The sequence below is a fragment of the Lagenorhynchus albirostris genome, chromosome 5 (genome assembly GCF_949774975.1).
Source record: "Lagenorhynchus albirostris chromosome 5, mLagAlb1.1, whole genome shotgun sequence".
Taxonomy (NCBI): Eukaryota; Metazoa; Chordata; class Mammalia; order Artiodactyla; family Delphinidae; genus Lagenorhynchus; species Lagenorhynchus albirostris.
Genome location: NC_083099.1, coordinates 20621080 through 20636043, shown reverse-complemented (window position 1 = coordinate 20636043; position 14964 = coordinate 20621080). Strand labels below are relative to the sequence as shown.

The window sequence follows — 14964 nt, the reverse complement described above, 5'->3', positions numbered from 1 at the left end:
TTCTTTTGAATATACGGTATTTGCAAAATAACAGTTGTTACATATGAAATAAATTGTAACTAGATTTAATAAAATAATGTGTAAGTTTATATTAAAATTACTTTAAAAAGTCTTTAATTAATTTTGCGATACAAATTGAAAATAAAGCAGAGACTGTAGTTCAAAGTAATTAATCATAGGAAGTTATGTTTAAATGTAAAAATTTCTATATCCTTTCTCCAAAATACACAATGAAACAGGAAATGTATAAAAACATTTATAAGTAAGTGATATTAAAAATAAACTCTTTAATTTGAAAAGTAAAATCATATATCTGGAGCTTCAGGCATCACAGTGTAATTCACATATGCTATAATAAGTCATTTACATAAAGAGAAAAATCCACCAGTTCTTCTTTTACATAGTCCCAATCGATATAGGGACTTCAGATTTTCTGAGGAGATGTCAATGAATGCATTACCACACTCCTGCTCTCTGTTCATTTCTAGTCATTTCAAAAAACATGAAGTCCTAGATAAAAACAAAATACGGAAATGGGTTTTCAGCAACAAAACAGAGATCAGCTCTCAGATGCATAAATGCTAAGGGATCTGATGAAACACAATAACGTATCTGCTAAACAAGAAAAATCAACTAATAGGTAGATCTGGGAAAGGTTGATAGCTTCAGCTTTCCATTTTAATGGCAATTAAATCCTGTAATTCTATTCACTTATTGATACCTGTATGAACTTAATTAATCCTCTGGTAATTTCTCTAAATTCCACTTTTTTCACGCCTCTTAGAATGTTCCTCTTTCAATCTTTGTTCCTCAACTTTTTGTACTCCTTCTCTAGTAATATAACTTGTGTTGTGACTGGAGTTCCATGTACAATTTTTAGATTGTTTCTGGAGAATGACAGCCATCTTAGAGTTAGAATAACATCTTAGAATTTTTTGGCCCAGTTTTATGATTTCTCTTCCAAACTTGTTGTCCACTGTGTTCCTCAGCTTGTCTTACTCCATCAATTTCTAACCAGACCCTCTCCCCTACAACTTCTGTCAGGTCCTGTGGATTGTACCTCTCTCACATCTATCATTTTCCTTTTTCTCTTTACAAAGAAATAATTGAATCTTTATCACCATTCACTTGCAATTGCACTATTACAATTTTACCTCTCTTCAATCCATTTGGTACACAGTCACCAGGATTTATCTTTCTAAAATTTGGGTTTATAACTCTTTTATTTATGCATAGCTTAAAATTAACCAGTTAACTAAACAATTTTCAGTATCTTCCCAAGGTCTATAAGATTGGGAAGACTGCCCAATCTACCCCATATTCACTTCCTAATAACCGCACCACCACCACCCCTATCCCATTTCTCACCTATCCAAACACCCCAGACTACTCTCTCCACCCTGTACACACCGTATCTTTGGTTATGGTGTGTAAACCTTTGGTTAAACAGTTCCCCAAGTTAAGGTTAAAATTTTCTTCTCATGTGAAATAAACACTTACTGAAAACATAGTTTTTAGATAGAACTGTGGTTATATTTAAAAGTTTATTTAAAAGGTTATATTTAAAAGTTTATATAGAAAATACTAAGCCTGTCCCAAAGTAGATAGAATAGTATAAATAAAGTCCCAATGACCACTCACCCAGCTTGGTTCACCAGTTACTCCATCCGCTGTGTCCCTTTTCCCTCACCCCCATTATTTAAAAGCAAATCTGTGATACCATATCATTTTATACCGAAATACTTCAGTATGTGCCCTTGAAGAAAATGGACTGTTTTTGTATAACCACAATAACATCATATTTTTTTAAAAAACCTTAATAATTCATTAATATCATCAAATTGCCAATGTTCACATTTCCCTGAGTGTCTTGTAAATGTCTTTTTATATTGGTTTGTTTAAATCAGTTTCCAAACATGGTCTACAAACTACATTAAGCTGATGTTTCTCTCTTTTTATTTTATTTTTATTTTATTTTCCTGATATGTATTTGTTGAAGTAACTGGATCCTTTTTCTGTATGTTCTTTTACTTTTTATTTTTTTTCTGATTGCATCCATATGCCAATATTTAAGGTATTAATCTAGTGACTCCAAACCTTGCTTGCTTTGGAATCATATGATAGCTCGAACAGCTTGAAGGCTTGGATCCACCTCAGTATTTGGTTTACTAGATCTGGGTACATAGTCTTGACACAGGGAGTGTGAAAGCTACCCAGGTGTTTCTACTGTGCAGCTAAGGTTGAAAACCACTGCTCTGTCCCAGGAGCCCTTGACATCGGCTGTATATGGAATCATCTGAGGAGCTACACAAACTTTTAATTCTGAGCTTCTGATTTAGTTAAACTGGAATATGGCCTACTACTAAAAGCTCCCTAGGTAATTTAATGTGAAGACAATTTCAAAGTCATTGCTGTATCTCATATATTTCCTCTTAATTGGTAGTTCTGTCTAAGGCTTGATTGAATGTAGATTCTTACTACAATTTGTATTTCTGTATTAGATGGTTTAATTTAATAATGAATCAGGCAGAAATCTCTTTGTTTCACTGAGACTTATTCCATTTAAACACACTGGAAGATTCAGACTCTTTTCCAAATCACCAATTTTTTTTCTTTTTTTTACTAAAACCAGAGCCTCTCCTTAATATATAAGATCCTCTTGTTACAATGTGAAACTGCATAGACCCTCCAGAGAGAAGCTAGTCATTTGTGAACCCAGAGTAGCAGAAGAAAATGGAATTTCAGAGCTAAAATTAAATAGGACCACTTTCAATAAAACCTACAAATTTAAGGTCATTTAAAAATGTAAAATTTACCAAATTATTTCAGAATGATCCTAGAGAAACCATCTATATCCCAGATTAGCAAGAATAAACTTACAATGAGGAAACATGCGCCGAGCATCACAGCTTTCATTTTCACATCAAGGTCTAAAGGGAACTGGATGCCAAAGTTATCGACATCTGTAAATAACTCTCTCACAAGGCCAGTCCACTGCTTGGAAATCTTGCCAACCACATATTTATCGTCAAGAGATTTAATCTAATTTTAAAAAAAGACAAAGAATTCTAGAAAACTAATAATAAAGCTGCTTTCCAAGTAGGAGTAAAATAAAACAAATATTATATTAAAATTATATGCCATTCATAACTATGAACATTATATCACTCATTACATGCATGTAGATTCCTATATCCATTTATAGATTCATTTAAAAAAACTGTTTCTTTGGTACAGAGAATATGAAAGTAGTTTAGCTGAAATATTTAACATTTTCTATTCTCCATTAAGACATACAGTAATAAGTTAGTTGAATTGAGCCAAAATAAAATTTAAGCAGGAAATATTTCTTTGATGAAATTTCTAGAAGCCATCAGGAAGGTAGTAAGTGAAACTCCTATCTGACTTCTGCTTTAACACAAGCACAGAGAGTTGATATAGGCAGAGTTTTAAAGGTGATGGGAGGCCCCATTATCACCCACTGTCAGTAGGAAAACATGAAATGCCAAGAGCCTGGTAAAGAGGACTGGCAGTTTTGAGTGAAGGTTAAGTAACCAATAGTAACTTGATGAGATGCCTCAGGTCAAAGGTTGGGGTACGACTCGACAACAGGAGGAGGATGAACAACAAAAGAGGAAATGTGTATGGAACAAAAAAAGCTCCAAAGTAAAGTTCTAATTTTTCAGTTCTGCCTGAGGAAAGCTCAGGGCCATGATAAAGAGTTGAACAGCTTATAGCCAGAGAAATGCACCCCACCAAGTGGGCATGTGGAGGCTGAATGTAGTCCACATTTGTCAGGGTATATATAGGCAGAGTTGTGTCAAACCAGTAAGAGAAGTGTCCTTTTCAAATATGCACAATATGCACGTGTTACCACACGTGCTGGCAACAACCTTTGAAGACCTAGCTTAGGTTGGGACAGCTACATAAATGTGGGCAAATTAGAAACAGTTGACTCATTTTATTTGGATGTGGGTGGTTAAGTTCTTTAAAAACTTGAAACCTCTAATATGAAAAAAACTGTGATAGCATGGATTACTGTTCATCAAATAGTCATTTCAGTCCCCTCCCTCTGTAAGCCCAGTATACTTTCCTGCACATTGAAATTAGGCTTGGCCTTGTGCCTTGTTTGACCAGTGGAGTGTTAGTGGATGTGACACCAGCAGAGACCTTAAACATGGCTGAGTGGTTCTGCCTTGGTCTTGCTCTCCAGTGATCAGCCACTAGAAAGCATGATCCAGGCAGCTGCTGTTGCTGAAGCTCCAGGATGAACATACCTGGAGCAGACCTGAGACCAACTGGAAGCCTAAATCAGAGCCATCTGTCTGAGCCTAGGTATATCATTTGACCTTCAGACCCATAAGCATGTTTTCTTAAGCCATTGAGCTTTAGGGATTATTTGTTACGCTCTTGTGGCAAAACAAACTAATACAAATTCCCTATTGCACACCTTCATGTTTTGTCTGCTCATAGCTGTCATGTAAGGATTTGAAGCTAGTAATAACACCTTACATTTTATTTTTTAATTCAATTATTTTTAATTTTTGAAAAATAATTTTTAACAAAATATACAAAAGATAATCAGCCATCATAATCCTACTACTACACTTACCAGATATTAACACTTCCCCATTTTGATTACTATAGCAAGAAATTTAAAAATTCACCAAAAATTTATGTAAGAGGTAGACATATAATGTTTTAAAGGAAAGGAACAGAAAAGTGAATAAGGATCTACACCTGAAAAGTCAACAGGACTAGATAATTTTTAGCTAAATTCTAGAAAATATTTTAAAAACAGAAAATCTACATAATAAAATGATTGCAACTTCTGGAAGTAATAAACTGGTATTATATTACTATTAAATTTATAAACCTATAATTTTAATACAAATAATTGATAAAGGTATTCTAAAAAGAAATCTATAGGTTCATCTCACAACATAAATATAAATACAAAAATCCAAATAGTACATTAGCACATAGAGCCCAGTATAAAAAATACTATAATAAAGTACAAAATACTAAAAAAAAAAATCATATAATTCAAAAATATGAGTGTATCCATAGGTCCTGAAAAGGTATTTTATTTACTTACTAATTAAGCATTTATATAACATTTAGTATATGCTAGGCATATAAATGCTTTACAAGTCTTAGGTAATTTTTTCCTCATAATTTCTCTATAGGATATATAGTATTATTACACACAATTTTCATATGAATAAACCAAAGCAAAGAGAGGTGAGTCACTTGTCCAAGTTCACAGAAATAAGAAGTCATGGAAATGGATTTCAAACCCAGGTGTTCTTCTCCAGAGTCTATATTCATGACTGTTATGATGCTCTGCTGTTTAGAAAGTTAAGTATCAATTCTTAATAAAAATCTAGGTCAGGGTCAGCAGGCAAAGGTCAATGAACCAAATTTAGTCTGCACCCTGTTTTTGTAAGTTTTATTTGGACACAGTTACACCCAATATTTGTGTATCGTGTATGACTACTTTCATGCTAAAATGGCAGACCTGAGTAGTTGTAACAATGACCATATGGCCCAAAACTCTAAAATGTTTTCTATCTCTTCCTTTACCAAAAAAAAAAAAAAGTATGTTGATTCTTGCTCTAGGTAAAACAGGAATAGAAAAATACTATGAAAAATAGCCAGTATCTTTCTAAATTATGAAACATTTGCTGCTATTTCAATTGAAATCATCAACTTAGTAGGTATACACAAAATTGGCAAATACTATTCAGTTTTGCTGTAAGAAGTAGGCTGGAAAAGAAAATAAGTTAATTGGCAAATTAGAAGAGCTTCCATTTGCTATATGATTTTATACCTAGATAAACCAAGTAAGTATAGCAAAAATGCCTTCCAAATTAAATACTAGAATATAGTCACAAGGCTGAATAAGAGGTAAACAAAAATAAATAGCTTTTCTCAATATTAACAATAAGTACCTACAAATAGAAATATTCCTGATTAGTAGTGATAATGCCTATAAATTACTTACAAAAATTTAAAAAAAGAGATAGAAGTTCTATATGGTCTTATGAAGAGTACAAAATTAGATATAAATGAATTAAAATATATTACACTTTTGGGATGAAACACGTTTAGCATCATAAATATATTAATTTAAAAAAATCATAGACAATACAATACTAATTGGATTCTAACTTCTGAAAAATTTAATGAAATGATCTTAAGGTTCACATGAAAGGAAACATCTGACAATAGCAAGAAAATATGATAAAACAGAATGATTAGTGACTGTGTGGCTATGACTAAATATAGGATACATCACTGTTACCATAATTGAATTATAAGGCACTACTGTAAGAAAAGTGGTAACAATGCAATAGAAGAATGAATCTAGAAATTGCTTGTGGAAATTTAATGTATGTCATTTCAGCTCAGCAAGAAATGAATAGTTTACTTAATAAATTGTGATGACACAGTTGTCCAGCCAACTGAGATATATTTATAAAACAAAGTACAAAAGGGGTAGATTTGTGGAAAATATTTGCAGATCAGAGGACAGAAATACAGATGCAGGGTCAATGTCTTCAACACACAAACTATATTTATGAATTGACAAGAAAAAAATAAACAACCCAATAGAAAATACAGGCAACCAATATTAAAAGATAATTCAAAGAGCAAATACAAGTAGCTAGTAAACTTAGAGAAATGTTCATAATCCCTAATGGTCAGAGAATTACGTATTAGAAATAATCTTCCCCACTCCCATTTGATGATTTTAGATTTCCTATTTTAGTTTGCAGTTTGCAGTTTATCTAAGCTGTATCTGGGTGTTATTTCTTTTTCTTACCAGAACTCCTTGCAATTTCTGAATCTGAGAACCAATGGCATCAAGTCTGCAAGATTCTTAGCTATGTATCTCTTTGAATATTGTATCAAAACATTTCTGTCTCCTCTTTTTTTGTAACTCATCTTTGGCATATGCAGTAGTTTATTCTAGCTTCCATGTCCCTTCAAGTTTATATCTTTTGCCCACCAACCTCCTCTTTATATTCCTAATATGGGTGATCCAGTTCACTAACTCTCTCTTCACCTGTGTCTAATCTGTAGCTCATCCTTTCAAATGAGGTTTTATCAATGACTGTTCCTCATTTCTGGAGGTTCTATTTGGCTTGTTTTTATATCCTCCTGGCCTTTATTATTTGTTTCATCCTCCCCTTATGACCCTTTTTGTTTCTTTGTTAGGCTCTTTAATGTCTATTTAGGTATTTCTTGTATGACTGATAACAGACTGTTCTATTATATGCGGTTTGGTTTTGGTAGATTAGTTCCTAGAACAGTATGTTAATTTTTGAATCTGCTCATGTGGAGATAGGTTTGTTCTGTAGGGATAGAGGGTGACCTTGGTGATCAATCTCCATCTAGTATGTTTTTGCATTCAATTCTCCCATGTGTATCACCACTCAAGATCAGTTTCTATGTCTTAAGATTCATGAATCATACTGGTGTTATAAATTTTTGTTTTGTTTTGTTTTGGTTTTTGGTTTTTTTTGGCGGTACGTGGGCCTCTCACTGCTGTGGCCTCTCCTGCTGCGGAGCACAGGCTCCGGACGCGCAGGCCCAGCGGCCATGGCTTACGGGCCCAGCCGCTCTGCGGCACGCGGGATCCTCCCGGACCGGGGCACGAACCTGTGTCCCCTGCATCGGCAGGCAGACTCTCAACCACTGCACCACCAGGGAAGCCCCATACTTGTGTTATAAATTCAGACCTCAAAATCATAGAGGGGGCTAGATTGGGATATCAGTTTCATGTAGGCATATTTTTTTCCTACTCCTAATAGCCCTGGAATAAGACAGATTCCCTCATTATCTCTAAGGGTTACAAAGTCTACTTGTCCTTCTTCTACTCACCCGTGGGATAATCTCATGGCTTCAACTGCCATGCCAGTTGCCATGCCAGTATGCCAAAAACTCTAAAATTTTCCCTTACACACCTAAAACTAACATGACTCAAAAACAAATCATTAGCTTCCCACAAATTAACTGTTTCTCCTTCAGGATTCTTACCCTGGTCAATGGCATCATCATTTAGCTTCTTAAACATTCAGCTTCTTAAACATCAGACATCAGACATCAGACCAATAAGACTTTAGAATCATGTCTAAATTTTCTTTCTTCCTCCACTGACATCAAATCTATGAATCAGTACCACTGGGTACACTTATAAATGTCTCTGAATTATTTTTTTCCTTTAGAATGACTCTTTTCCATGTTCCATAGTGGTCCCTCATACTGATAATTCCTGCTTTCAAAATTTCTATTATCTAGTATATAGAAAGTGATTCAAGGTACTATTTTCTCAATTCCCTCAAAGATGTTATCTAGTTAGCACCATTCTAGATGCACAGGAGAGAAGTTAATTCATTGCCTATAATAGATGCTTTAAGGTATCCACTGAGAAGGGTTGCTGAATGATTTCCAACTTTCTTATCATTAAATATAAGAGCTTCACACTCCAGTGTGACTTACTTCACCAGTATTTTTACTTATTTTACATAGATAAAATATATGTCAGCAAAACTTCCATTAATATTCCCTGAAACAACAATTACCTTTCAGTCTTCTGAATCTTTTATGGGAATGATAACCCCTACATAGAGAACTGTTATTATACACAAACCTATAAAATCTTTAAACATACATAGTTTATATCCCCCCCACACACTATGCATTCTTTGTAAGAGTCTTTATAAAGTCTCTAATTACATCATATGTACTTTTCTTAGAATTGCCTGTCTGCCTCATTAGACACTGAAGTCAATGAGAGGAGTGATCCATCTTTATATAACAGAGGAATTAAAAATCATATGACTAGCAAAGACAGGCAGATAATATAAAAGAATGAAGCTGGATAGTGGAAAACCTTGTCAAGTCAGGGGCAGTGGCAGAGTTCCCACTTATTTATCATAAGGGGGCAGTCCTGCTCAGTTTTAGATTTTTGTCCCTTCTGTGGAAATTGTCCAGTTTACCAGATTTTATGCTTATACAAGAGAATCGTGGTATCAAGATTAAGTTTTATAATCTCTCAACTTTTAAGCATTTGCAACTAAATAATTTGGGCCATAAGTCTGGGCCCCATTTGTTGAAAAACTGCTGTGATGCAATTCCTCCAGGTAGTAAATACACAGATATATTGTGATTTCTAATGAATGAATTTAATACAAAGATAAAGGAGAGATCATAGAGAAGCATGATTGGGTAGTACATCATATATTTGTTAAAATTCTCTTTGCATAACTGGGCTTTTTGTAGGAACTCAAAGATGTTGGAGATTTTGAAGAGGGCCTAGAGCACTGGCAGCCTGTGTTTCATGCTAAGGAAGAACCATATGCTTTGGCAATCAGACTTTGATGACAAGGTTAATGTTCCACTTAAAATGGATAACGTACAGTACCTCTACACAAAAACCACCAATGTTAGATGCTTTGTTTATATTTATTTGACTACAAATCTCTGTTTCTCTTTTTTCCATTTAACACAATCAACACTGATGCTTAATCAGAGCAATAACCATCTCTCTGACCAAAGATAAATATGAAGGACACTGAGACCCTCTTGAGATATCAGGACATATTCATTTACTATATTTGTAACATCCTCCCAGCTTATGTTATTCTTATACTAGGAAAGCAAAACCCATAAACGTTATCACACCTCTTACCTCAAAATCAACATCTGCACAACAGCTGCAGACAATACATGGACCAGTAAGTCTTAGCACATCCTCTCTCCTCTCATTTTGAAGTGTAAACTTTGGCAGGCATGGGTGCCAGGTCTGAGTAACATAACCTACTGGTACACCAGGAGGAGCCTGGATTTCTATCTACAAAAGCAAAAGAATATATAAACTGTAATCATAACAATGTCTAATAAGAACTCTCATTTACTGAATACTTTCTAAGTGTCAGACACTGTTCTAAGCACCACTTAACTCACTCCACATCCTTACCACGTTGGTACTATTATCCCTGTTTATACAGGAAGTAACTGAGGAACAGAGAGGTTAATTAACTTGTATCAGATTCCCCAGCTGCAAAGTGGAAGAGATGAGACACAGACTCGGGGAGGCTGCATGCACTGTCTCCATTCTGAAGCACTGCTCTACTGGTCTTGTATATTTTAAAATTTCCATACTTATAAAAAATGTCTAAATTATTAATAGCTATTTCCTCAAATTCCTTTAAAAACAGTGGCTTAAGTGTATGGACAGAGCCCTGATCACTGGGGCAGTTTTCAAATATAAGTGGCAATAGTGCTAGCATGGAAAGAAAATGGGGCCTGGAATCTTGGCTCTGAACATTAGCTGGGTGACCTTGACAGCATCTCAACATGTTTATCTGTAACTGAGGACTTTCTAGATCTCTTTATTAAGACCAATTGTATAATGTATGCTAAGGTGCTCTATAAATTATAGAGCATATTCCATCACACTCAGTTTTCCCTCAGCTATTCCAATGAATATTATTACATCTAAACTAACTGACATGGAAAACAAAATAATTCAGTATGAACAACTTCAGTTATCCTTTCAAAATAAGAGCAGTATTAGACATCAAATCTCTATGTGCTTGTATCTTTGTGTGCCCTGCTCTCACAGCTACCAGTAAGGATGACTGAGTGACCCAGGCAGCTCTGGTCTCAGGCCAGTGGAGATACAGGCAAAGGCCAACTTCCTATAAACACTCAGTGCCCTGGCGTCTCCCCTGAGATCCATGTTCTTTATCAGAGGGCTGTCAAGTACTATGAAAGAGACACCTGGTCCTTATGGAGCTGAAGGTGTTCACAATTCGCATACCCCTATTACAGGGACTCAAATATATTACTTGTTTTTTTCAAATGGAGAACTGAAAAATACAGGAGTTGAGATTTCTCAGAGGGGGCCTCTCCTAGGTTTGCTCCTTGTAGGTTGGCTAAAATAATGAGATGAACTGAACATATGTGTTCTTTCCCTCACTCTTCTGTCCACTTGCCTCTGGGATGGCATTCGAGGATATTCTCTATTGGGCCCTCCTCTGGCTTTGGCCAGGCCCTCATGGTCATTTCAGGTGAGGGACTTGACCAAGGTGACCTACGTTCTCAGCTCTCCCTGAAGATCAAGAAGTCTGGTCTCTGAGATCCCTGATCTCACCCCTGGGGGGCACACTGCTCAGGGACATGGGGCTAACTGCTCACTCTTCTCCACCTGCCTTCCTTCCTACCATTTACCCTCAAGCATAAACCAATAGCTGGTGGACCACTTTTCCTTTAAATCTCATTTGATTATATAAATTCACCAATAAGGTGAAAATTCTTGCAGAACTACTTTGCAAAGTATTTGTAAAAACTACCCTGGTAATTGCTCACTGACCTCCTGCAGGCAGCAGGGAAAACAACAGCTGGTACACCTTAGTGGTCTGTCCAGAGTTATGACTTCTCGGCCCATATTATCAAGAATCCTCATTGTAAAAGGCCTAGAAGGCCCACAGCAATTTCGGGTACAGCAATCAGTATCCTCTGCTGCAAAGTAAATTCTCTGTCCAAGGCTGTTCTTAATTTCATACTTGTTACAAGTTTCAAAACCTGTTAAGACTAAAAACATAAAAGAGGGATTCACTATGACTATTGTGTTAAAAGAATAATCAGTCTATCCTAAGATACTACAATATCTAGTTATACCATTTTAAGATGATACTTCATATAATACAGGAGGAAGAAAAGGAAAGATGTTTAGAGATGATCTAAACAGAGAAAAAAAGGCAAAGGGAATGGATGAGAGGGTATTAAAGTACAAAGAAATTAGGAATTCCTGTATGAGACATGAAAGAGAAAACAACTCGTATCTTCCTAATTCCATAGACCCATGTCAGAAAGGGAGACTTTGCTGTGAGGGATGGTGCAGTGCTGCCGATGGCGACAGTCCTTTTAAGTGAATGCAGAAAATGTCTACTTGTTCATGTATTCAGCTATGGAGGGGAATATAGGAAGATTGCTATGTTTATGCACCGTATAGTATTATATTAAGTAAATTGGCTTGAGATTTAGTTTTATAAACCACAGTCATGGCTTCTCTTTCTGCACTGTGTGAGGAAGGTGTGAGAGGGCTTTCTCTCAATGCACACGTGAAGAGGGAGAGAGTGAAAATGCAAGGTGAGGTAGAACGTCACCCTCAGCCCAGGGCACCCTTGTTTAGCTCAGCAGTGGTTGTTCAGAAGTGGCAAATGGGTGTTAGACAAGGGGAAAGGCCCTTGGCAACCAAGGCTGCAAGTCGGAGGATTCCAGGCCACTGGCATCCTAAGTGAACTCTGTACCTTAGCAGGGGCTAATCTCTTCACAGGGGAAACAGATGGGCTGACATCTGACACCCACGTGGTATCTTACCAAAGGGCTTCCCACATTGAACCACACTTTGGAAACCTCTCCTTGCTTAAAGCCAGGAGGGAGCAATTCATGGTGCCACTTGTCCATAGCCCTGATTAACGTGGGTCATAGGGTATTAGAAGCCACCAACATAATGAGCAATTAAAAGAAACATAGAGACAAAAATCACTCTCTAATATTGGTGTGGATGGACTTTTAGTCAGATAGAGATGTTCTTCACAAATTTTATCACCATGACCTCCCTTAAGTATCTCTGCTCTGATTCAGACAGGCCCTGACCCTGCCTTTAATAGAACCACCCTTTACCTCAATATCGGCCAGTCAAATATTTCATGTGAAAAAATTAAACTGATTCATGAAATGGGATCTATTACCTAACTGTTTCATTAAGTAGCTTAATCTGAAAATTCTTCAGCTTGTTTATCTGTGTAATGAGATCAGTGGGCTTACACAATCTAAGCTTCCTTCTAGTTACTTAAAAAATGAAAACAAATAAAATAAGAGAATTCTATGGTTATGTCTTTATTGTCTATTAAGTTTTGAATTGGGAAATGTATAAGTGCCTGTCATAGTCTCAGGTGCTAAAAATGAACTGAGTAATCTTTATTTCTTTATACTGCTCATAATGTTAAAATATAAACTTTCAGTTGGAGACAAAAAGAAAAGAAAATTAGACATCCTTCTTTAAAAAACTGAAGAATTTATAACTACTAAATTTGAAATTTATATTTCATGATTAATACATATATATTTCCAAATATATACATAAAACTTATAAATCTTAAAACTATAAATGGAGTGCTATATAATGTATAGTGTCTGTTTTTTTGTTTTTTATAATATCAAGAATAAATTCCCTAAAATGAATCACTAAAAAAGTTAAGAATATAAATTATCATATGAAGAGTTCCTTTCCAGAGAAAATGTAATATAAACAAACTAATGAAAATGAGAACATTCTAAATATCTAAGTGTACATTACAAGTAATTTAAGTGTAATAAGCAACAATTATATATTCTAACCAAATATCAACCGTATTTCTACAGTAGCACAGTTCACATAATTTCTATCAATGGAAAAGAACTTTGCAAAGATGTGAAGAAAGAGTTAATAGATATATTCTAAAATCTATTAGCGTTTTCACTGACCTCTTTATACCTATAAGGAGGATACTGTAGTGCATGAATCTACCCAGATTCCCTTTCCCCCGGCAGCAGTCCTGAAACATCTAGTGGCTTCTTAAGTTTACTTTGCACCTGACGAGCACTGGACCTAAGGAAACAGCTGTAGGAGTCAGGCCCTGTTCAAAGGAGCACCAGTGGCATTCTAGGAAGTCAGGCCTCTTGGCCGGCTGGTCAACACCCTCCAGTGCAGTGTCCCTGTGCCCAAGGTGATATCCACAGCCTGTGGAAAAAAGGGTTTTATAGGGTTCCTCTGGACTCCCAAGAGAAACTGTGGGCAGTAATGCAATTTTCCAAAACATTCCCATCCATCCAAATTCAGAGTTCACTTGCTCTGGAAATATATTTACTAAGGGAACTGAACTATTGCATGTGGCTCTGTGACAACTGCAAGGACATCACAAACTGGGGAAAAAACAGTTGAAGGGACAGAGGTTAGGCAAAGTGATAGAATCACTGAAATGATTTCTAGAGAGAAGGGGGAACAACAGTAAGTTTTGACTGGTTTCCTTCTAAGTTAGGGTCTGTATCATGAGGAGAGATGTCCAGCATAATAGTATTTTACCACTTGGCTCCTAACTCAAGAAATGAGCTGCTGATAATCCTTATCAATTCATTATCACGAAGAGAGACATTTGTAAATAACCAGTTTTAATATCCAGCATCACTGAAGGTGTTATATCTGTGGTTGGTGATATGCCTTTATCTGTATAAATGTCCTCTCTTCCTAGAAATATGATAAATACAATGAATACATACCTTCCAGAAGTTCAATTTGCTGATGAATCAATAGTTGATCTATCTATTATAATAAAAAAAATTAAGCTGTAACCATATGTTATTAAGCCAAACAAATTAACATTAGTGTTCTTATATTTTAGAAGAATGTATGTAATCAATTATCAACATTTATCAATATTTAATAATTGTTTATATTACTTCTAGATTTAAAGTTAATATGTTCTTTCCAGAAGGGCCTAAGAAATATTAAGACCTTTTCATCCATTTAAAGAGCTTTTTTCTACAAATCTAAACATTTTTTCTTCCTTTTGATATCATCATTTGTAGTAGGTGACAACGTCCCCAAATATTTTGTAAGGGCCTAATTTAAAAAAAAAATCTGCTTAGGGTATTTCTTAGAGAACTTAGGAGCTACCAAAATTCTTTTTTTTTTTAAACATCTTTATTGGAGTATAATTGCTTTACAATGGTGTGTTAGTTTCTGCTATATAACAAAGTGAAGCAGCCATATGTATACATATATCCCCATATCTGCTCCCTCTTGCGTCTCCCTCCCATCCTCCCTATCCCACCCCTCTAGGTAGACACAAAGCACCGAGACGATTTCCCTGTGCTATGCAGCTGCTTCCCACTAGCTAGCTATTT

The 14964-nt window shown here is 35.6% G+C and overlaps 1 protein-coding gene across 7 annotated transcripts in view; it reads right to left on the bottom strand.

Moving 5' to 3' along the window:
* Nucleotides 1–267: 267 nt before the first annotated feature.
* Nucleotides 268–14964, bottom strand: part of LOC132520881 (phospholipid scramblase 2) — a 30240-nt gene continuing 15543 nt past the window's right edge. For 6 of the 7 annotated variants that reach the window (XM_060149665.1, XM_060149663.1, XM_060149661.1 and 3 more), the window contains 5 exons: nucleotides 14338–14380; nucleotides 11387–11607; nucleotides 9701–9862; nucleotides 2881–3042; nucleotides 268–510 (listed from right to left, as the gene is read on the bottom strand). In XM_060149665.1, the coding sequence (XP_060005648.1) occupies nucleotides 457–510; nucleotides 2881–3042; nucleotides 9701–9862; nucleotides 11387–11607; nucleotides 14338–14380 (642 nt within the window). In that variant the 3' untranslated portion in view covers nucleotides 268–456. The remainder of the gene's footprint in view (nucleotides 511–2880; nucleotides 3043–9700; nucleotides 9863–11386; nucleotides 11608–14337; nucleotides 14381–14964) is intronic. The other variant, XM_060149667.1, reaches the window with a different exon arrangement.